This window comes from Trichechus manatus, unplaced genomic scaffold, assembly GCF_000243295.1.
Source record: "Trichechus manatus latirostris isolate Lorelei unplaced genomic scaffold, TriManLat1.0 scaffold00033, whole genome shotgun sequence".
Lineage (NCBI taxonomy): Eukaryota > Metazoa > Chordata > Mammalia > Sirenia > Trichechidae > Trichechus > Trichechus manatus.
Window position 1 is genome coordinate 2,965,607 of NW_004443969.1, and position 24,147 is coordinate 2,989,753.

Consider the following 24,147-nt stretch of genomic DNA (forward strand, 5'->3'; position numbering starts at 1 on the left):
GGATGGATTTAGCAAAGAGAAGTTTATTCTCTCACAGTCCAGTAGGCTACAAGTCCAAATTCAGGGCTTCAGCTCCAGGGGAACAATTTCACCATTGGCTCTGGAGGAAGGTCCATGTCAACAGTCTTCCCTCGGTCTGGGAGCTTCTCTGCGCAGGAACCTCAGGTCCAAAGGACGCACTCTGCTCCCGGCACTGCTTTCTTGGTGGTTTGAGGTTTCCATGTGTTTCTGCTCGCTTCTGTCTTTTATATCTCAAAAGAGATTGCATTAAGACACTAATCTTGTCTACCTCATCAGTATAACCTCATCACAGTGACAGAATTTGTAACACATGAGGAGATCACATATAATCTCATCATAGTGGTAGCATTTACAACACATAAGGAAATCACATCAGATAACACAATCATACAATACTGGGAATCACGACCTAGCCAAGTTGCTACCTACATTTTTTAGGGGACACAGGTCAATCCATGACACCTATGGAGTGCAGTTCTTCTCTGCAACACATGGGGTTGTCAGGAGTTGGAATCAACTTGATGGCATCTGTGTTTTTTTTTTTAATGCTATTACTATTCACATGAATGTAAGGTATTAATACCTTAGAACAAAATTCTAACGTCCTTCAAAACTTATCTGCTGTCTTTCATTATTTTTTCACTGCAAAAATAATTGGTAGGGTATCATCTAAGTCCTAATTTTTTAATCTTTTCTTTTTAGATTTTCAAAAATTTAGCAAAGATAGTACAGAGAGTTCCCATATACCCCTCATCCAATTTCCACTATTGTTAATATACTATTATGATACTCTATGAAACCCTGGTGGCACGAGCTCAGCTGCTAACCAAAAGATTAGCAATTGAAATCTACCAGCTGCTCCCTGGAAATCCTATGGGGCAGTTCTACTCTGTCCTATAGGGCCACTATAAGTCAGAATTGACTCCATGGCAATGGGTTTGGTTTTGATTTGGTGGTGCAGTGGTTAAAGTGCTCAGCTGGCAGAGTTCAAACCAACCAGCTGCTCCACAAGAGAAAGATGTAACAGTCAGCTTCAGTAAAGATTACAGCCTTGGAAACCCTATAGGGCAGTTCCACTCTGTCCTATAGGATCGCTATGAATTGGACTTGTCGGCAATGGGTTTGGTTTTTTCTTTTTTCTTTCTTTGGTTAGTCATAACTAAGAAATATTGGTACATTACTTTTAAATAAATTCTATATTTAGATTATACTAGTGTTTTCCATGAATCCTTTTCTGTTCCAGGTTCCCATCCAGGTTACCACACTACATTTAGTTGCCACGTGTCTTTACCTTTCCCTAGTCTATGAGAGTTTCTCAGATTTTCCTTGTTTTTGATGATCTTGACTGTTTTGAGGAGTACTGGTCAGACATTTTGTAGAATGTTCCTCAGTTTGGGTTTGTCTGATGTGTTTCTCATGGTTAGACTGTGGTATGGACTTCTGGGAGGAAGACCAAAAAGTGCCATTCTCATCACATCAAAAAGCACATAGATCAACATAGCTTATCACTATTAATGTTAACCTTGCTCACCTGGCTGAAACAGTGTTTATCGGGTTTCTTAGCTGTAAAATTTCTGTTTTCCTCTCTTTCCATACAGTATTCTTAAGGAGCAATTCAGTAAGTACGGCCCAAACTCAAGGGCAGGGAGGAGAGATAGGCTCCACCACCTTGGAGGGAAATGTCTACATAAAATTTTGGAATTCTTCTGTAAGGGAGATTTGCCTTTTATTCCCTATTTATTTATTTATTCAATAGTTTATTTATAATAGTATGGATCTAGGGTGTAATTTATTAACTACTGCCTGACATGCTTGAGAGTTAAGGTCTGGAACTGGTTATATAATCATTTTGATATGGGAACTTTATAGTGATTTTTGGCTGTAAAATAAGCTAAAAATACTGAGGCAGGGTAAGTGTGGTTCAGGGAAAACAAGTTCAAGATTTAGGAAATAGTGATTCAAGACTTTGACTCCCTTGCTCACATGCCAGGTGGCCTTGGGTAGATCAGTTTTTCTTTTCTCCTTGAAATTTATTTTTCTCATCTGTGAATGAGACTATAAATACTTGGTCTCCTATTGTAAGGTATCACATAGGATAATAAAAATATAATTTCTTTGAGTCCTAAAAGCTCCAAGTGTATATAAAATGATATTATTTATATACTAGTAATATTCATTACATGCATCTCCAATGTATAAAGTGATGGATAAAATGAGAAGTGATATAAAAATGGCTTAAAAAAAAAACTTATTTCAACTTAATTCAAGTGAGTAACCCGCTGCTGTTGAGTCAATTCTGACTAATAGCAACCCTAAAGGAAAGAGCAGAACTGCCCCATAGGGTTTCCAAGGAGCACCTGGTGGATTCAAACTGCTGAACTTTACGGTTAGCAGCTGAACTCTTAACCACTTCTCCACCAAGGTTTCTATTCAAGTGAGTAGCCTCATCAAAATTTCACCTCCGTACCGACGTCTTCTTGCTCTCTTGTAATCTTCCAGGCTGGTGTCCATTTGAGTTGTGCAGAATAATACCATAGCCACTGGCTACATGTGGATATTCAAATTTAAAATAATTAAAACTAAATACAATTCAAAATTCAGTTCCTCAATTACAGCAACCACTTTTCAAGTGTTCAAGAGTCACATGTAGCTGGTGACTATGGTACTGGACAACACAGATGTAGAACAGAGAGGTTTTTGAGGTTTATTGCCCTTCTTAGTCTTGGGATTCCTTTCTCGCACTCACCACCTGAGGTCTGCCACCTCATCCTTTTGTGTTCCTTAGGCAAGATCATGCATCGGTTTCTTTTTGCCACTCTGCTCTTCTTACTTTCTCCAAAGGTTTCCAGACCTCACTGAAACAAGTTCTTAGATATATCCCTTTGTACAGGGTCAGACTCTGTCAAACAGTAGCACAAAATACTTACTGTCCGCAGTCCCATGAATTATCAATATATTTTCTTCTCTTAAGCCATGAATGTTATGTAACACACTGGATGCCTATAAAGGAAAGCACACATATCTATAAACATATAGATTTAACCATGCAATTTGACTGGATTTTTAGGAAAAAAAAAAACAACTCTTCTTTTTTCATTATCTGAAAATTACGTACCTGGTAATTGCTTTCTTCCTTAGATGGTATACCAAGGTATCTCTCAGAGAAAGCTGAGGCTGTGACCCAAGAAAACAGAAACTTAAGAATAAACTAAAAACGATCTCACTAGTACACTTTATTATTTAATCTTCACGTTAATTCTCATGCTCCAGTAAAATCAGTTGAATAAGGGAAGTGATAAGCCGCTAAAGTTATGATTTAATAACCTATGATAAATGAGCTCCACTGTGCTCTTCTGCATTGGGGTTTTCTTTTATACAAATCAAGCCATCGAATTAAGTCATTCTGTAGGAAATACTCACCATACAACTTCATGTCTGTGATGGGTGCCACCACTGAGCCACATTTAAAAAGCTTTTCATCTGATTTTAAGATCATTGATGCAACATAGCCACCATACCCCTGGCAAAATAAAAAGTCTTAACAATGACTCATCATCACTGTTTGGTAATCTACATACAGGAATATACATATAATGTCAAATTTGAGAAGTAATGGACTAATATCACTTTGTGCAGATGACAATTTTGAAAAGAGTTCTTCAGTTTTTTATATAACAGGCTGATTTTAATAACCTGAAATCCAATATAAAATTGTATATCACCAAATGTCAAATATTTGTTCTTTAGTTGCACACTGTATTTGTGGTAACAACCTCAAATAATTTGAAGCTAGGAAAATAAAGCATTCATTAAATTGGATATCATTTCAGGCAAATTACACACACACGCATTAAAACAAAACATTTAAAATAATGATGGTTATGTAGAATCAGAAAAAGAAAATAAAAGGTATAAAATACTTCATTATGAACATATGCCCTGCTTTCAATTTCACACAACTAAATATTGAAGAAAATGGGATGGACTGAATAATGTTGCTAGTTAGGTGAATTGGACTATTGTTTAAAGTCAGTTTTTAAATATCCTCTTGCGATTTTTTTGAGCAAATTTAATAATAAATTTGTCAAATTAAATCCATCGGTCCCGTTATCCTTTATACCCCATGATCTGACTGGAAAACTTCCAGAGGAGATTTTAACAATTACAGTAATGCTGGGCTAAGAATGATCTATTTTGGTATATACTAGTTTTTTTTTAGAAATTAATTTTTAGCAATACTCTGGGAAATATTCTTTGTCCTGCTGTATATAAGAATTCCCTGGGAAAGGTATTAAAAACCATTAACACCCAGGCCTTGGTCCCAGAAATTCTGATGCAACTGGTTCATAACGAAGTCTACCTTTTCAAGATTTCCAGAACATTCTAGAGTGATCTAGGGCTAAAGGCATCTGTCACTGGCACTAAACTCTTGAGATGAAAAATACAGAATTTCACCTATGCTTATTTGGAACAACATTTAAAACCTGTTCATGAAAATTCATCTGCAGTCACATATTACTGAAGTGGCTGAGCAAACTGTGGCATTTTAGTACTGGAATATTTAGTTAGTACTCATAAGCTAAGGAGTCCTGTGGCACAAAGGGTTAAGCACATAGCTACTAACCGAAAGGTTGGTGGCTTGAACCCACATAGCCGCTCTGCAGGAGAAAGACCTGGAGATCTGCTTCCCTAAATATTACAGCCAAGAAAATCTGTTTCTATTCTGTCACGTGGGGTCGTTACTAGTCAGAATTGACTTCATGGCACCCCACAACTCATAAGCTCAAGCAAAACGTCTCCAACAATTAGAAACTGACAGAAAGAAAATTGTCCTTTATAGAGTTCAGCCAAAACAAAGTGCTTTTGTCCAGTCACACTGCGAGAGATACAAAGAGCATTCGCTCAGCAAAATTCGGAAGGAGTAGTCTTAAATGTCTTAACATACCTAAAGAAAGAGTATGAAAGAGGCAGGGTGAGACATGCAAAGCAAGCAAATAAATAGCTGTTATAAAGCAAAAGTGGTGATAGCCCTTCAAAGTCCTGTGCCTAGAGAGAGCTTTTCCAATATAGTGCTTTCAGTTCCCTGAGGTAGCAATGGAAGCAGAGTGTTGCAGCCAAGGTGCCTCAGATAGTTTCCACAGCATCACACATCTTAGTTGATTTATGTAACTTCTCTGGTTCTAATTCCACAATGGCCAAGAGCACTTTCAAATGAGTATGACCTGGCTTTTTATATATCTTGACTACATTGAGGGAATAGCTGAATATTCCAATCAAACAAAACAACTGTATACATATAAGTCAATAAATTGGCATTAGATATGTTTTTTTTTTTAAAATCTCAGTTTCACTTGTCTCTCAGAGTCTGATTATCTCTAGGAAGAATGATGCCCTTAAAAAGAGGGGCATCTCCTAGAACACTACTTTTCAACTCAAAAGTGCGTTCAAGTCACTTGGGCATCTTGTTAAAATGCAGATTCTGATTCAGTAGATCTGGGGTGGAGCCCAAGATTCTGCATTTTTAACAAGCTCCCAGGGGATGCTTATGCTACTGGTCCATATTTTAAATAGCAGTTTCTTATGGCATAATAACAAAATACAGATGTCTATCAGAAAAGTCCTCCTAGCTCCAGCCAGCCTTCCCTAAACCAATGAAATGTGGTCCATACATACAATGGAAAATTACTCTGCCATAAAGAGAAATGAAGCCCTAACACATGTCACAACCGGGAGGAACTTTGAAAACATTATGTTGAGTTTAATATGTAAGACACGAACAGGGAACACAACAGAGAGTCCCTGATGGAGCAGGAGAAAAGTAGGGTGCAGAATTCAAATTCTAGTAAAAAGACCAGACTTAATAGTCTGACTGAGACTGGAGGAACCCCAGAAGACACGGCCCCCAGACTCTCTGTTAACCCAGAACTAAAACCATTCCTGAAGCCAATTCTTCAGACAAAGATTAGACTGGACTATAAGACATAAAATGATACTTGTGAAGAGTGTGCGTCTTAGTTCAAGTAGATACATGAAACTAAACGGGCAGCTCCTGCCTGGAGGCAAGATGAGAAGGCAGAAAGGGATAGGAGGTGGTTGAATGGACACGGGAAATCCGGGGTGGACAGGAGGAGTGTGTTGTCACATTATAGGGATAACAACTAGGGTCACATAACAATGTGTGTACAAATTTTTGTATGAGAAACTAACTTGAGCTGTAAACTTTCACTTAAAGCACAATTAAAAAAAAAAGACACGAAAGGACAAAAACTGTTATGATCTCACTTACATGAAATACCTACAGTAGGCAAATATGCAGAGGTTAGAGTTTAATGCTGGTTACCGGGGACAGCAGGGAAGGGAAAGAGGGGAATCATTGTTTAGGTAGCATTGAGTTTTCGTTTATGGGGATGGGAGATTTGGCAACAGATATTGGTGAGGGTTGCACACCATTTGTTTTATTGAATTGTACCGGTGAAAAATGTAGAATTGGCAAATGTTGCTGTTATGGATTGAATTGTGTCGCCCAAAAATGTGTATCAACTTGGCTAGGCCATAATGCCCAGTATTGTGTGATTGTCCACCATTTTGTGATCTCATGTGATTTTCCTATGTATTGTAAATCCTAACATCCTGAACTTCTATGATGTTGAAGAGGCAAGATTAGAGGCAGTTATGCTAGTGAGGTAGGACTTAACCTACAGGATTAGGATGTATCTTGAGTCAACTTCCTTTGAGATATAAAAGAGAGAATCAAGCAGAGAGGAGGTGGACCCCTACCACCAAGAAAGAAAAGTCGGGAGCAGAGCACATCCTTTGGACCCAGGGTCTGGGCACGGAGAAGCTCCTAGACCAGGGGAAGATTGATGACAAGGACCTTGCCCCAGAGACAAAAGAGAGAGAAAGCCTTCCCCTGGAGCAGACACCCTGAATTCATACTTCTAGCCTCTAGACTGAGAAAATAAATTTCTGTTTGTGAAAATCATCCACTTGTGGTATTTCTGTTATAGCACTACTAGATAACTAAGACAGTTGTGTTCTCTACATTTTTACAACAGTTAAAAATTATATGAATACCCACTAAGACAACTCAATCAGAATTCATGGAGACTGGGCATCTGATGGAGCTTATCATGTGATTCTAAAGTGAAGTTAGAGAGTTGTAAACATTGTTTTAGTACAAGGAGTTACATTTTACTTTTTCTTTTTTTTTAAATGAAAATTTGGGATTTAATGAAGCTAAATACTCTCTAAGACTTAATGATAGTGAACGTTTTTGAATAAAATTCTGTCTATAGCATTTAAAAATCAAATCCAAACGCTGCTTTAATTTGATTTATTTCATAGAAATAGCTTCTATTTTTAAAAGAAAATCAACACAGGTAGGAATTAGAATAAAATTAATTTTAATCGCTCACTTTCATTCCTACCATTTTATATTTATTCACTTGAATGCAGGAATAACTCAGGAAAGTGTTTGTGAAAAATATATTCCAGAAGATGGCTAGAATCAGAGTATAAGCCCTAGCTCATTGTAAACATGGTAATTAAATTTTTTTTCAAACCAGTTCATATCTATCATGTTGGTTCAAAAAACTGAGGATCATCATAATGATTTTGAAGTCAATTAGAGGATGTTTCTTATATGATTTAGATTTAAAACAGTCAATATTTGGTGTAAGCTGCTGTGTTTCAATTGTCTTGTCATTTTGTTGATTTCCCATTTATCAGATTTCTCCATTAATTACAAATGTTTTGTCATCTCTATTTGCAATGCTTTTTACCATTACTTAAATATCTGATCATTTTTAATTTTATTTAGTGGACCTAAAGGTTAGGAATGTTTCTTGGAATTGTCTTTCTCAAAAAAAAAAAAAAAAAAAAATTTCCAGAGTGTAAGAAACTGAATTCAATATATAGAAGAGCTTATGAGAGTAGGAAATGGGTATTGCATTGCGATTTCACTGAAAATTTACGTTTTTCATGGGTCACATATTTCGATATAATCTTTGAACGATTTTTTTTGAGATAACCTTCAAATGAGTTTATAAATATAGTCAAAAAGATATGCTAACAGTATTGATAAAAAAGGTACTTCTTACAACCTCAGACTTGTGTGATTCTTACTGGACTCCATCACTTTTAGTACCCAATAAATTAATATGTTATGAATAACACAACCTGTTACATTTCATTATTTTATATTAACACTGTTAAATTGTTTAAAATAAACATTTAAAATGTATCATAATTTTTTTTAAAGTTGTCCTGATTATTTTTTCTTCAGCTTATATGTATACTAGAATCTTCAAACCCCAGAAGTAGCTCAGGCTTGTCTCAAACTCTGAGAGTTTCTACCTCAATTGAGAAAATACAAAACTACACCTCTTCACTTATTGACTATCTCTTTATCTGACATTTTGCATTTATGACAATAGTAAAAAATCTGCTATCAGACTATTTTGTGTATTAGCAATGTTTGCTGAGGTGCAAGGCAAGAGTAACTCTGGCCCGGATGGTGACGGTTATGTGTAAACTTGGCTGCGCCATGATTCTCAGAGGTTTGGCAGTTATGTAATGATGTAATTTGGCAGTTACATAATGATGTAGTCATCCTCCATTTTGTGATTTGATGTGGTCATCCTCCATTTTTTGCATAACAGCCTGGCGTTTGGAACCTAACTGTGTCGATAAGTGAAGAATGGGTATACAAATAATGAATACCAAAAAACCAAACCCGTTGTTGTCGAGTCGATTCCTACTCATAGCGACCCTATAGGACAGAGTAGAACTGCCCTGTAAAATTTCCGAGGAGCGCCTGGTGGATTTGAACTGCTGACCTTTTGGTTAGCAGCCATAGCTCTTAACCACTATGGCACCAGGTTTCCCAAATAACGAATAGTTATCTACAAAAGTAAAGTTTTATCAAATTTTCACATTCAGTCATATTTTAAAAATTGTTTTATCTCCTCCAGATATCCATGTTTCTTGAACTCCTTAAATTTTCTTGTCTTGGCTCAAACATTATTTCCTTGTGAAATCATCCCTGAACTCTGCTTTAAAATCACACCTCCCATCTCTCCCTGGCTTCCTTGCTTCATTATTATTAAAATAAATAACAGAGGCCCTGCTGGCTCAGTGGTTAAAAGTTCAGCTGTTAACCAAAAGGTCAGCAGCTTCTCTGCTTTATTATTATTAAAACAAACAAATAACAAGGAATACCTAGAAATAAATATGGTAGGAAAGAGATTTGACCTACTTAAAACAATAAAATTCTAAGAGATTTAAAAGAAGAATTGAATAAAAAAGATATACGGGGTTATTAAGATGAAGGTTAAACCTTGTGATGATTTTAATACTCCTAAAGTTAAAATATGTTATTTTTGTTGGCATTGAGTCAATTCTGAGTCATGGCAACACACGTGCGCAGAGTAGAACTGCTCCATAGGGTTTTCAAAGTCTAGGAATTTCCTTTAGATGAAATTCCAAGAAAGGATTCCAAGAAGGGATAAGATCACAGTTAAATAAATAAATAAACAAATAATCACAAAACACATGAGAGAAAAAAAAAAATCACCAAGAGTGAAAGCCAACAGAAACCACACATAACAGAAACAGATTTCTGAAAAATCATGTATTTGTTTAATCAGATGTGAAATATCCAATAACAGTGCTGAATATATTTAAAGAAATAAACATTTGAAAACATCAGTAAAGAAATGAACTATAAGCAAACATTTTTATGGAAAGAAAGCTAGTAATGACAATATTTTAGTAATTCTTGTAATGGAAACACCAGAATTGATTAAATAATTGGTAATAAAAATATTCAAAATACTCAGTAAATGTAAGAAAAAAACAGATTAATCATACATGAAATGAGAATTACTGGATTAGAGTATGGATACAAGGAAATTATATGAAACAAAGTACAAAAAGACAAAGAAATGCAACATATAGGAAAATTTTATAAAATAAGTGATAAAGTGAGGTTTTTACGTATTTTTAATAAGGCTTTAAGGAAGATTGGGTTTAAGGCATTATTTTAATAGAAAATTGATGATAATTTTCCAGAATTGATGAAAGAAAGCAAACCACAGATTCAGAAAGCTCCTGAAGACCCAAGCAAGACAAATAAAAGGATATCCATAAATAGAAATATTTTGGAGACACTACAAAACACCAAAGAAAAGTACCATTAAAACAATCAAATATGAAATACTCAATATTGTTTGGATGTCAGTTCTTCTGAGGCGATCTAGAGATTCAGTACAATTCCAGTTAAAATCCAAGATATCTATTTTGCAAAAATCAATACACTGATTCTAAAATTTATACAGAAATGCAAATATGGAATGGGCAGTAATAAGTTTGAAAAAGAAGAACAAACTATAATGACTTATACTATCTGATTTTAAGATTTAATATAAGGGTGAATTTTACCTTATATGAATTATATCTCAATGAAAAAATGGAAAAAAAAAATGGGGAGTTTAAGTTTATATTCTTCCTGTGAGTAAGCCTAAAACAAAAGTATCCATTACACAGTCTGAATGGTCACAAATAGGTTGTGAAAAAAATTTATATAAAACTAATCAGGACAATGTGGTATGTGTATTAGACAATGGTTCTCAACCAGGTGTAGTTTTGCTTCCCAAGGAATATTTGGCAATGTATGGAGACATTTTTGGTTGCCATAACTGGTGTTTGGGGATTGGTACTACTGGCTTCTGCAGGGTAGAGGCCAGGGATGTTGCTAAATATCCTGTAAAACACAAGGCAGCCTTTCCTCTTATCTATTCATAGCAACACCCATTATGGTGTTGGCAAAGAATATTGAATATACCATGGACTGTCAGAAGAATGAATAAATCTGTCCTGGAAGAAGTACAGCCAGAATGCTCATTAGGAGGGAGGATGGTGAGACTTTGTCTTACATACTTTGGACATGTTATCAAGAGGGATCAATCCCTGGAGAAGAACATCATGCTTGGTAAAGCAGAGGGTGAGCAAAAAAGAGGAAGACCATCAAGGAGCTGGACTGACACAGTGGCTGCAACAATGGGCTCAGACATAGCAACAATTGTGAGGATGGTGCAGGACCCGGCAGTGTTTCCTTCTGTTGTGCATAGGGTTGTTATGAGTCCAAATTGACTCTGCAGCACCTAACAACAACAAAAACACCCATAGCAAAGAAACTAAATAGTTCCCAAACTGTCAGTAGTGTCTCTTTTGAGAAACCCTGCCATACGAATAGATGTATAAATTGATGAAATGAAATAGAATGACTTAAATAAACCAACAGTTATATAATCAATTGATTTTTAATAAAAACCACCAAAGTAGTTCAAGGAGAAAAGACAGTCCTTTTAATACACGGTGCAGACACAACCTGAAGCCATATGGAAAAAAAAAATACTCTTAACTCTTACCTCAGATCGTACACAAAAATTAAATCAAAACGGATTGTAGAACTAAATTTAAAACTAAAACTATAAAACTCCTAGAAGGAAATATAGGAGAAATTTATGTGCTATTGATTTAAAAAAAAATACTTATTCGATAGGACAAAAACACAAATGACTCTGTTAAAAAAGATAAATTTGATTTAGATAAAAATTGGATATATCTAAATAATAACTTCTGTTCTTCAAGAGATGCTATTAAGAATATGAATAGGCAAGACAAAGACTACAAATACACACTGGGAGAAAATTATTTGTAAAACATGTATCTAACTAAGGGCCTCTATCCAGAATATATGAAAACTTTACAACTCAATAATAGGAGGACTTGCAACACAATACTAATTAGATAAAAGATCTCAACAGACATTTCACAAAGAAGATATATGAATGAAAATAAGCACTTTAAAGGGGGAAAAAAGAGATAGTGACTACGTATAACAACACCAATCATATTTAAATCTATCAGTAATCACAATATATATAAATGGACATATTATTCAACAAAAATTGGCAGACGTGATAAAAATATGTATCTGTATCTTTTCCAAAGAAGCACACCTAAATCACGAGGACAAGGTTTTAAAATAACAATATGGAAAAGCTTATTACAGGCATGTACTAACCAACTGCAATTTTAACATTAAAAATCATCTTGCATGCAAAAAAATATTAATAGAGATAAAGTGGGTCAGTACAAAACAGTAAAGGATTCAGTTCAACAAGAAGATTTAATAATTCTCAACTTGTGAGAACTAAATAATATAGCCTGAAAATATACAAGCAAAAATTAACCAAATAAGATGAAATTGAATAATTTTACTGAGATATTTTAACACTCCTGTCTCATAAATTAGACAGGAAATACTTCATCCAATAAGCTTATGATTTGAACAGTATGATGGACAAGTTTGACTAAATAGTACATTTCTTAAAGCTAACGTTTCTTTATATACTGAGAAAGCCACCATCTAATTAATAATTAAGTGATAAATATGAATATTTGGTTAACTGGAATGAAATATTCTTTCTATTTAAAATGCGTTTTGTATTTGCATTTGTTTATATCTTAAATCAGTCTGTTGTATGGCTAGTTTGCCATAGTCAATCGCAAGACTCATCAATTCTCATACAGTGATAAAGGCATGCTTTTGAATTTATAAAGCAGAGGCTTAGAGTTTTATTCCCTTATGTTTATAGATGAAAATCCAAATGTCTTTTCTTGATATGCAGTACGTCCCATGGTCTGTGCTCAGTCTTCCTCTCAGTCTTATCCCCCATCATTCCCCTCCTTGAGCCTTAATTACAGTCATTTATGTTATTTCATGTTTTCCAAACACACCCTGCTTATTACTGACACTGGGCATGGCCCTCTTCTGCTTACCTTCCGCCTGCTGAATGATTTTTATCATCCACTTCATGTCCCACTTTCTCCCTGAAGCATTTACAACTTTTCAAATCTTCTCTAAATTTCTACAGGAATGAATGCATAGCTCGCTTGGTCTTTTAGGCGTATTTATGTGTACAGTAAATACAGCTCTGAAATGCATGGGCCCTGAGTGCTTCCTAAAATGTTATATGTATTTGGACCAATAAGTATGTACTTTTTAATGTATCTATAGATTTCATTTTGTGAGAATGATCACTTTCTTAGGCATTTTCAGTAATATCTTTACTACTAGAGTTGGATTTTCATTTATTTCCTTGTTTACATTTATGTTGGGAGAGTATTCTTCACCAAAAATGTTTTTACTAATCACTTGAAAATTGCTGGCAACAAGAATAGAGTGCAACAAAGGCACGGTTACTGCAAATGTTCCGAGTAAGGAAGAAAACAGTAATGATTTGTGCTGATTTACATTTTACTCATTTGTTAAATGCCTTTTCATGAACCTACTTGTCAGAGTGCACTACTAAGATTAATTTACCCAATAAAATAACCAGTTATTACATGTCATGGAACTCTGAGTTCAATTATGAATAGCAAAATTATTATATGTTAAAATCCATGAAAACTGAGGCAGGGCCAAGATGGTGTAGTCAGATGCTTCTGGTGGTCCCTCTTACAACAAAGACCCGAAAAAAAAAGTGAAACAATTATATATGACAATCTAGGAACCCTGAACATCAAAGGCAAAGTTGAGAAATCGGACTGAGTGGCAGGTGGAGGGAGAGATGGTTCAGAAGCAGTGAGGAGTTGCCAGGCCTGGCCTGGTGGAAGCCGGCGATCTGAGGGCCAAATTGGCTGGTGTGCGTGGTGAGGCATGCAGCGGTGTTTGGGACACGTTTGCCACATCAGGAGAGGCTGAGCTGCCGAGAGTCTGCTCGGGCCTCCAGAGCCAGTGAAAAGTGGCACTCAGTCGGCAAAAGATAAGTACATGTGTTTAACCTACCATGCGCATCAAAAAACACCCCATTTGGGAAGAACCTCTCTCCCATTTACCTGCTCCCTCCCCGCTCTGCACCAGCCCTGGGCAGCTTCAGTGATTGCTGTGTCCCCTGGGCCAGAAGTACAACCCATCATGCTCCCTGAGCCATTCTCCCAGCCTTGGAGAGGGAAGAAATTAACACAAAGGAAAAAATTATCGGCCAGCTCCCCTAAGCCAGGAACTCAGGGCAGGCACAGTTCCTTTGCTTATGCACAGGCATAAGGGGTACATAGACTTTGAATGCCTTCACACCTGCATAGACCTGTGTGGGTCCATATCAGTAGCGTAGGCCCTCATTACCACAGTACAATAGGGTATATACCTGAAGCCTAACTTCACTGTATCAGCTATATGGTGGAGTGGCCGGTTCGTGACATTTGATACTGCTCTGTGCATTAAGCAGGGTTCTCACCTACACACATCAGGAGCCTGAGGACTCGTGGCTCCACCCATGCCACCTAGCCACCTGTGACAGAGGTCCAAGAATAAGTGGTGCCTCCCAGTCTTTACAACCAACAGCACTGGGTACCCATAGTCCGGCTGCAAACCCACCCCACTACACACTCTAGGGAACAAGGATACGCTTTCATCCCAGACACTCAGGGGCAGCTGTGAGCCCCCTGCCTTGCTCAGAGTGTGATCCCTTACTGCAGCCAGATACCTGTGCTTACTCCGAACACCCCTGCCCATCTAGGACTGTAGGTGAGAGCATGCACCACACACTTGGTGACCAACTGTCTGGACACCTAAGCTGAATCCATACAAGAAAAGTAAATGAACTCCTTGGCTCACATACCTAGTAACAGATCTAACCACCTGATGATACTAGAGCTTCAAAGGGGACAATAATCAAACTAGCTCACACGAGCAGCCTATTTGGGCATATCAAAACAAAACAAAACAAGAAGCTAGGACACAGTAAGCAAACATAAAATAAACAAACATAATAACTTATTGATGGCATGGAGACAACAGTCAATATCAAATCACTTCAAGAGGCAGATCATGCTGGCTTCAGCAAGCTCCCAAAACAAAGAATCAAGAAACTTTCTGGAGGAAGAGAACTTCTTGGAACTACTGGAGGTATAATACAAAAGATTAATATACAGAACACTTTAAGAGATCAGGAAGGAGATCATGCAAAATACAGAACAAGCCAAGAACACATAGACAAAGCAATAGAGGAATTTAAGAAGATTAGAGAAGAGCACAATGACAAATTTAACAGGCTGCAAGAATCCATGGAGACACAGCAAACAGAAATCCAGAAGATTAATAATAAAATTTCAGAATTAGACAACTAAATAGAAAATCATAGGAGCAGAATTGAGGCAATGGAAGTCGGAATTAGTGAGACTGAAGACAAAGCACTTGACACCAACTTAATTTGAGGAAAAATCAAATAAAATAATTTAAAAAAATGAAGAAACCCTAAGAATTATGTGGGACTCTATTAAGAGGAATAACCTACAAGTGACTGGAGTACCAGAACAAGGGGGATAACAGAAAATAAACAGAGAATCGTTGAAGATTTGTTGGCAGAAAACCTCCCTGATATCAAGAAATACAAGAAGTTATCTATCCAAGATGCTCATCGAACCCCACACAAAGTAGATCCCAAACGAAAGTCACCAAGACATTCTAAAATCAAACTTGCCAGAACCAAAGGTACAGAGAGAATTTTAAGAGAGGCTACAGATAAATGAAAAGTCATCTACAAAGGAGAGTCAATAAGACTAAGCTTTGACTACTCAGCAGAAACCATGCAGGCAAGAAGGCAATGGGATGACATATATAAGGACCTGAAGGAAAAAAATTGCCAGTCAAGAATTATATATCCAGCAAAGCTCAAATAAGATGGTGAAAAGCACATTTCCAGATAAACAGAAGTTTAGGGAATTTGTAAAAACTAAACCAAAATTACAAGAAATACTAAAGGGAGTCCTCCGGATAGAAAAATCAATCACATCAGATAATAATGCAAGACTAGAACACAGAACAACCAGATATCAACCTAGATAGGGAAGTCACAAAAATAAATCAAAGCTAAAATGCTCAAAATAGGGAAACAGAGATGTCAAAATGTAAAAGACAACAACATCAAAACAAAAAAGAGGTTACCTAAAAATGTAGTCATAGATCTTGCATATGGAGAAGAAGTCAAGGTGATATAAAGAAAATAAAAGAGTGGTTTAAACTTAGAAAAATAGGGATAAATATTAAGGTAACCAGAAAGGAAACTAACAATCCTACACATCAAAATAAAAAAGAAGAAAAACATAAAGATTCAGCAAATACAAAATCAATAACAATGAAAAAGATTAAAAGAAAATTCATAAAGAAAAATGAGTTAGCACAGAAAATTAAGTGGAACAAAGAAACTGTCAACTACACACACAAAAAAAGACATCAAAATGACAGCACTAAATGTATAGCTATTGTTTTAGTCATCTAGTGCTGCTACAAGGGAAATACCACAAGCGGATGGCTTTAACAAAGAGAAATTTATTTCTTCACAGTAAAGTAGGCTAAAAGTCCAAATTCAGGGCGTCAACTCCAGGGGAAGGAAGGCTTTCTCTCTCTGTTGGCCTTCTCATCAATGTTCCTCTGGAATAGGAGCTTCTCCGCACAGGGACCCTGGGTCCAAATGACACACTCTGCTCCTGGCACTGCTTTCTTGGTGGTATGAGGTCTCCCTGTCTCTCTGCACACTTCTCTCTTTCATATCTCAAGAGATTCCCTCAGGACACAATCCAATCTTGTAGATTGAGTCCTGCCTCACTGACACAACTGCCACACATCCTCCCTCATTAACATCACAGAGGCAAGATTTACAACATATAGGAAAACCACAAAATGCCAGGAATCATGGCCCAGGAAAATTGATACAAACATTTTTGGGGGGGACATAATTCAATCTATGACACCTATTAATCATTACGCTGAGTGTAAATGGACTAAATGCAAAATAAAGAGACAGAGAGTGGCAGAACGGATAAAAAACCAAAATCCATCTATATGCTACCTACAAGAGACACAACTTAGACTTAAAGACACAAACAAACTAAAACTCAAAGGATGGAAAAAATACATCAAGCAAACAACACTCAAAAAAGAGCAGGAGCAGCAATATTAATCTCTGACAAAACAGACTTTAAAGCAAAATCCACCACAAAGTATAAGGAAGGACATTATATAATATTTAAATTGTCAATACACCAGGAGGACATAAGCATTATAAATATTTACGCATCCAATGACAGGGCTCCAAAATACTTAAACTCTAACAGCATTGAAAAGAGATATAGACAGCTCCACCATAACATTAGGAGACTTCACCACACCACTTTTGGTGAAGGACAGAACATCCAGAAAGAAGCTCAATAAAGACACAAAAGATTTAAATGCAACAATCAACCAACTTGACCTCATAGACATATAAAGAACACTCCACCCAACACCAGACAAGTATACTTTATTTTCCAATGCACTTGGAACATTCTCCAGAATAGAAAACATATATTAGGCCATAAAGCAAGCCTTAACAGAATTCAAAGCACTGAAATATTACAAAGCATCTTTTCTGACAAAGTTATAAAAGTGGAAATTAATAACAGAAAAAGCAAAGAAAAAAATCAAATACATGGAAACTGAATAACACCTTGCTAAATAACTACTGGCTTATAGAATAAATTAAGGATGGAATAAAGAAATTCACAGAATCAAATGAGAAAGAAAATACATCTTACCAGAGCCCTTCAGACACAACAAAAGCACTGCTCAGATGTCAATTTATACCAATAAATGCACACATCCAAAAAGAAGAAAGGGCCAAAATCAAAACATTAACCCCACAACTCAAACAAATAGGAAGAGAGTAGCAAAAGAAGCCCTCAGACAACAGAAGAAAGCAAATAATAAAAATCAGAGCACAATTAAATGAAATAGAAAATAGAAAAACAACTGAAAGAATTAACAAGACCAAAAGCTGGTTCTTTGAAAAGATCAACAAAATCGATACACCACTGGCCAAACTGACAAAAGAAAAACAGGAGAGGAGCAAATAACCCAAATAAAAAATGAGATGGACAACATCACAACAGACCCAACTGAAATTAAAAGAATCATAAAAGAACACTATGAAAAATTGGACTTTAACAAATTTGAAAACCTAGAGGAAATGGGACAAATATCTAGAAACTCACTACCTGCCTAAACGAACACAAATAGAGTTAGAACAATTAAATCAATCTATAAAAAAAGAAGAGATTGAAAAAGTAATTAAAAACCTCCCAACAAAAAAAAGCCCTGGCCCTGACAGTCTCACTGCAGAAATCAACCAAACTTTCAGAGAAGAGTTAACACCACTACTATTAAAGGTATTTCAGATCATAGAAAAGGATGGAATACTCCCAAACTCATTTTATGAAGTCAGCATAATCTTGATACAAAAACCAGGAAAAGACACCACAAAAACAGAGAATTACAGACAAATACCCCTCATGAATATAGATGCAATATCCTCAGCAAAATTTTAGCCAATATAATTCAACAAAATATCAAAAAAATAATTCACCATGACCAAGTGAGATTCATACCAGGTATGCAGGGATGGTCAACATTAGAAAAACAATTAATGTAATCCATCACGTAAATAAAGCAAACGACAAGAACCAGATGATATTATCAATTGATGCACAAAAGGCATTTTACAAAGTCCAACACTCATTCATGATAAAAAAAAAAAACACTCAGCAAAATAGGAATAGAAAGTAAATTACTCGACATAATAAAGGGCAATTATACAAAGCCAACAGCTAACATCAACCTAAATGTAGAAAGTCTGAAAGTGTTCCCCTTGAGAACGGGAACTAGACAAGGATTCCCTTTATCACTAGTCTTATTCACCATTGTCCTGGTGGTCCTAGCCAGAGAAATTAGGCTAGAAAAAGAAATAAAGGGCATCCAAACTGGTAAGGAAGAAGTAAAAGTATCTCTATCTGCAGATGATATGATCTTATACACAGAAAACCCTGAAGAATCCACAAGAAAACTATTGGAAATAATAGAAGTTTTCAGCAAAGTATCAGGATACAGATTAAACATACAAAAATTGGTTTGATATCTCTACACCGATAAAGAGAACTTTGAAGAGGAAATCTCCAAATCAATATTGTTTACAAGACCTCCCAAGTAGATAAAATACTTAGGAATAAATTTAACCAAAGACATAAAAGACCTATACAAAGAAAACTACAAGATATTACTGCAAGAAACCAAAAGAGACATATATAAGTGGAAAAACATACCTTGCTCATGGATAGGAAGACTCAACATTGTGAAGATGCCTACTCTACCCAAAGTGATCCACAGATACAATGCAATCCCAAGCCAAATTTCAACGGCATTTTTTAATGAGATGGAGAAACAAATCACCAGCTCATATAGAAAGGGAAGAGGCCCCGGATAAGCAAAGCATTACTGAAAAACAGAACAAAGTGGGAGGCCTCACACTACCTGATTTTAGAACGTATTATACCGCCATGGTAGTCAAAACAGCCTGGTACTGGTACAACAACAGATACATAGATCAATGGAAAAGAATTGAGAATCCAGACGTAAATTCATCCACATATGAGCAGCTGATATTTGATAAAGGCCCAAAGTCTGTTAACTGGGAAAAAGACAGTCTCTTTAACAAATGGTGCTGGGATAACTGGATATCTGTGTGCAAAAAAATGAAACAAGACCCATACCTCACACCATGTACAAAAGCTAACTCAAAATATATCAAAAATCTAAATGTAAAATCTAAAATGACAAAGATCATAGAAGAAAAAATAGGGACAACACTAGGAGCAATAATACACTGCATAAACAGAATACAAACCATAAGTAACAATGCACAAACATCAGAAGAGAAACTAGATAACTGGGAGCTCCTAAAAATCAAACATTTATGCACATCAAAAGATTTCACAAAAGGAGTAAAAAGACAACCTACAGCCTAGGAAAAAATTTTTGGCTACAACAAATCCTATCAGGGTCTAATCTCTAAAATCTACAAGATACTGCAAAGCTTCAACAACAAAAAGACAATGCAATTAAAAATGGGCAAAGGATATGAACAGGCACTTTACCAAAGAAAACATTAAGGTGGCTAACAGATATATGAGGAAATGCTCACGATCATTAGCCATTAGAGAAATACAAATCAAAGCTACCATGAGATACAATCTCACCTCAACAAGACTATCATTAATCTAAGAAACACAAAATAATAAATTCTGGAGAGGTTGTAGAGAGACCGGAACACTTACACACTGCTGGTGGGAATATAAAATAGTACAACCACTTTGGAAATCGATTTGGCACTTCCTTACAAAGCTAGAAATAGAAGTACCATATGATCCAGCAACCCCACTCCTTGTAATATATCCTAGAGAAATAAGAGCTGTCACACAAATAGATATATGTGCAGCGATGTTCAAAAGAGCAAAACGATGGAAACAACCTAGGTGCCCATCAAAGAACAAATGGATAAACAAATTACGGTATACTCACACAACAGAATACTATGCAATGATAAAGAACAGTGATGAATCTGTGAAACATCTCATAACATGGATGAATATGGAAGGCATTATGCTGAGTGAAATCAGTCACAAAAGGAAAAATATTGAATGAGACCGCTATTATAGAACTGAAGAAATGGTTTATACACAGAAGAAAACATTCTTTGATGGTTACAAGGGTGGGGAGGGTGGGATATTCATGAACTACATTGCAGATAAGAATTATCTTAGGTGAGGACTTCCGGCAAAATGGCGTTCTAGGCAGAAGCACCATGCCGTCCCTCCACAGCAAAGATCCAAAAAACTAAGCCAAACAGAGAAAACAGTAAACCTGAAACCCTAAAACATCAAATGAAGAGATAAATAACTCTGCCAAGCGCCAAATGGACTGAGAAAACTGACAGAGAATGGAGAGCGAGGAGAGGTTCATGCAGAGGTCTCCTATCAGCTAACGCAGCGCAGATCCGCCATCTTGGACTCCTATCAGAGACCAGCAAATAGGGGGTAGGAGAAAGCAGCTTCACAGAGCTTCCAGCAGGAAACAGAACAACCAGTAATTTGCGCTATGTGCTTTCCCAACCCCAACCCTTCTTCAGCCCCACTCGGCCTCCTATGCTTCCTGCAGCACACTCTCTTGGCGGGGAAGCACCGGCTCCTTGGATTCCACCTGCCCCACACTGGCTGATTCCCTGAGTGCCATTTGTTGGCTGCTGGTGTTGCTTTTTTCCACTTCTTTTGATTTCTTCCTTACCTCTCACCACCTCCCCCTCCTTTCGCTCAAATACCTGGCTCCATGCGCAATCTTTGCTTCTTCCTAAGGGGCTGCAGAGCTCCATTCGAGTGTGGAACTGCTTCCCGGTCTAGGCTGCCACACTGGTGGGATCCCGGGCCTTTTGTTTGTTTGTTTTGAATTGCTTGTTTGTTTTCTTTTTCTTTTGTCAAGTTTGGAGCCTGTTCTGTCCGGGCGGTGCTACACGGCTTGCGAAATACCCCCTCAGCTTGCGTAGACACACAGAGGGATCCCTGACGGCATTGATATTTTTATGTTTTTTTTTTTTTTTCTGTTTCTTTGGGGGCTTTTCTTGTTCTTTTTTTTTTAATTTGTTTTATTTTGTTTTCCTTCTTTTTCCCTTTTTGTCTTTCTTCATTACTCAGTCTCTCGTCTCTCTATACCTTCTTTCTCTTTCTGAATACCTGGCACTGAATACCTCTACACCTTCTAGCCAGGCTGTACTACAAAACCTGGGAAAAACTTCCTAAGACCTCATAGCCACACCTGTGGGATCCCTGGGAGCTTTCCTGTTCTTTTTTCTTTCTAATTTTTATTTAGTCATTCTTTTCTTTTCTTTTTTCTTCTTCTTCTGCTTTTTGTTTTCCTCCATTTCTCAGCCTCTCATCTCTCCACTCCAATGGCGAGCTCCCCTAGCACTCGTTTTTCATTGTTTCTATGTTTTTGGCTTCTGTTCCTCTCTCCTCTCCCCCATATCTATCTTAGCTCCACACATCACAATCTCACCCCTCCATCCTGCCTACCAGCACTGTGTGCTTAACATCACACCACCAAGCAGCACAGGCACAGCCTACCAGAACCTGCCCTGCAGTGATTACCAACCCTCCCTGGTGGCTGTAGTAAGTGCCACAAACAACCCATCCCAGCAACCCTTCTTTAGCTAGAACTGCGCTGCTGTACTATATAGGAGTGAATGACCCTGCCAATTGGAGGAGGTGAAAAGTATTGTGTCCACAGACGAGCAAACAACAAAGAACACACAGCCCACCTACTCAGGCAAAGCCAAATAAAAAAAAAGGACAAAACAAATCTACAGTCAATAAACAAAAAAATAGCTACTGAATGCCCTGAAGACAGCAGACAATATCAAAATATTTACAAAAACAGAACAGGATGGATCCAGTAGGCGTCTGAAATAAAACACCAGATAACTTTCCAGTGGAAGAAAAGGCACTAGAACTACCTGATAGGGAGTTCAAATCTCTAACACTCAGAATTCTCTGAGAGTTGAAGCAAAAAGCAGACAAAAATGAGTAAAAAATAGACAAATTCATGCAAAATGCAGACAAAAACATGGAATAATTCAGGAAAATAATGCAGGAACAAAAGGCCAAAATAAATTCACAACTAGAAATTATACAAAAGCAACAATTAGAAATCAAAAAGATAAACAACAAGAATTCATAAATGGACATAGAAGGGCTGAGGAGCAGATTTGAAATGGTGGAAGACAGGATCAGTGGAATTGAAAACAAACACTTGGATACAACTCTGTTCAAGGAAAACTCAGAAAAAAGGACACAGAAAAATAAAGAGACCCTGAGAATTACGTATGATACAATCAAAAGCAAAAAGTTTCGAGTGATTAGAGTTCCAGAACGGGGGAGAAAACAGAAAACAAAGAGAGGATCATTGAAGAACTGCTGACAGAAAACTTCCCCAATATCATAAAAGATGAAAAGCTGGCCATCCAAGAAGCTCAACGAACCCCATATAGGATAGACCCAAAAAGAAAATCACCAAGGCATATCATAATCACATTCACCAAAACCAAAGAAAAACAAAGAATCCTGAGAGCAGCTCAAGAAAAACAAAAAGTCACATACAGAGGAGAAACGATAAGACTAAGTTCATATTATTCGGCAGAAACCATGCAGGCAAGAAGGCAATGGGATAACACATATAAAACCTTGAAAGAAAAAAATTGCCAGCCAAGAAAAATATATCCTGTAAAACTCTTATTCGAATATGATGGTGAAATTATAACATTTCCAGATAAACAGAAATTAAAGCAATATGTAAAAACCAAACCAAACCAAACTTCCATGAATTATTAAAGGGACTCCTTGGATCTGAGAACAAACAACTTCCGCTCACACGCTGAGTCTATGACACAGGATCGTACCAGCCTGATACCGATCTAGGAAATGAACTCTCAAGGACTATCCATAACCAAAAGAAATACAAACGGTAATCAGAGCAGTTAATCTGTAAATGACAACATCAGAAAAGTAAAAGTGGGAATAAATGGTGAAGGTATAGAACTTCTAATGGAGAGGAAGGCAAGGCGATACCAAGTAATAATAGACTGTTTCAAACATGGAAATATAAGGGTAAATTTCACCTTAACCACAAAGATAGTTAACATACATAGAAAATAAAGACGTAAAACATACAGTCTCAGTGAAAAAAAAACTTAGAAAATCAAAAGAAATTAAAAAAATCCACAAACCAAAGTAATTCAGCACAGGAGAGTAAGAAGAACAAAGAAACCTTCAGCACCACAAAAAAAGCACTACCAATTGACAGCAATAAATGCACATCTATCAGTAATTACACTGAATGTAAATGGACTCAATGCACCCATAAAGACATGGACAGTGACAGAATGAATAAAAAAACAGGATCCATCAATATGCTGTCTACAAGAGACACACCTTAGAAACCAAGAAGTGAATTTATTAAAAGCAAAAGGTTGGAAAAAAATGTATCAAGCTAACAACTACCAAAAAAGAGCAGGAGTGGCAATTCTAATCTCAGATAAAATAGACTTCAAAACAAACTCCACCATAAAAGACAAAGAAGGACACTAAATAATGATTAAGGGCATGATCCATCATGAAGACATAACCATAATAAACATCTATGCA

At 36.6% G+C, this 24,147-nt stretch overlaps 1 protein-coding gene across 8 annotated transcripts in view; it reads right to left on the bottom strand.

Moving 5' to 3' along the window:
• DPP10 (dipeptidyl peptidase like 10) overlaps positions 1-24,147 on the bottom strand; it is a 1,865,365-nt gene that overhangs the window by 7,000 nt on the left and 1,834,218 nt on the right. For all 8 annotated transcript variants that reach the window (XM_004375073.2, XM_023730177.1, XM_023730175.1 and 5 more), the window contains 3 exons: positions 3,442-3,541; positions 3,137-3,195; positions 2,949-3,021 (listed from right to left, as the gene is read on the bottom strand). In XM_004375073.2, the coding sequence (XP_004375130.1) occupies positions 2,949-3,021; positions 3,137-3,195; positions 3,442-3,541 (232 nt within the window). The remainder of the gene's footprint in view (positions 1-2,948; positions 3,022-3,136; positions 3,196-3,441; positions 3,542-24,147) is intronic.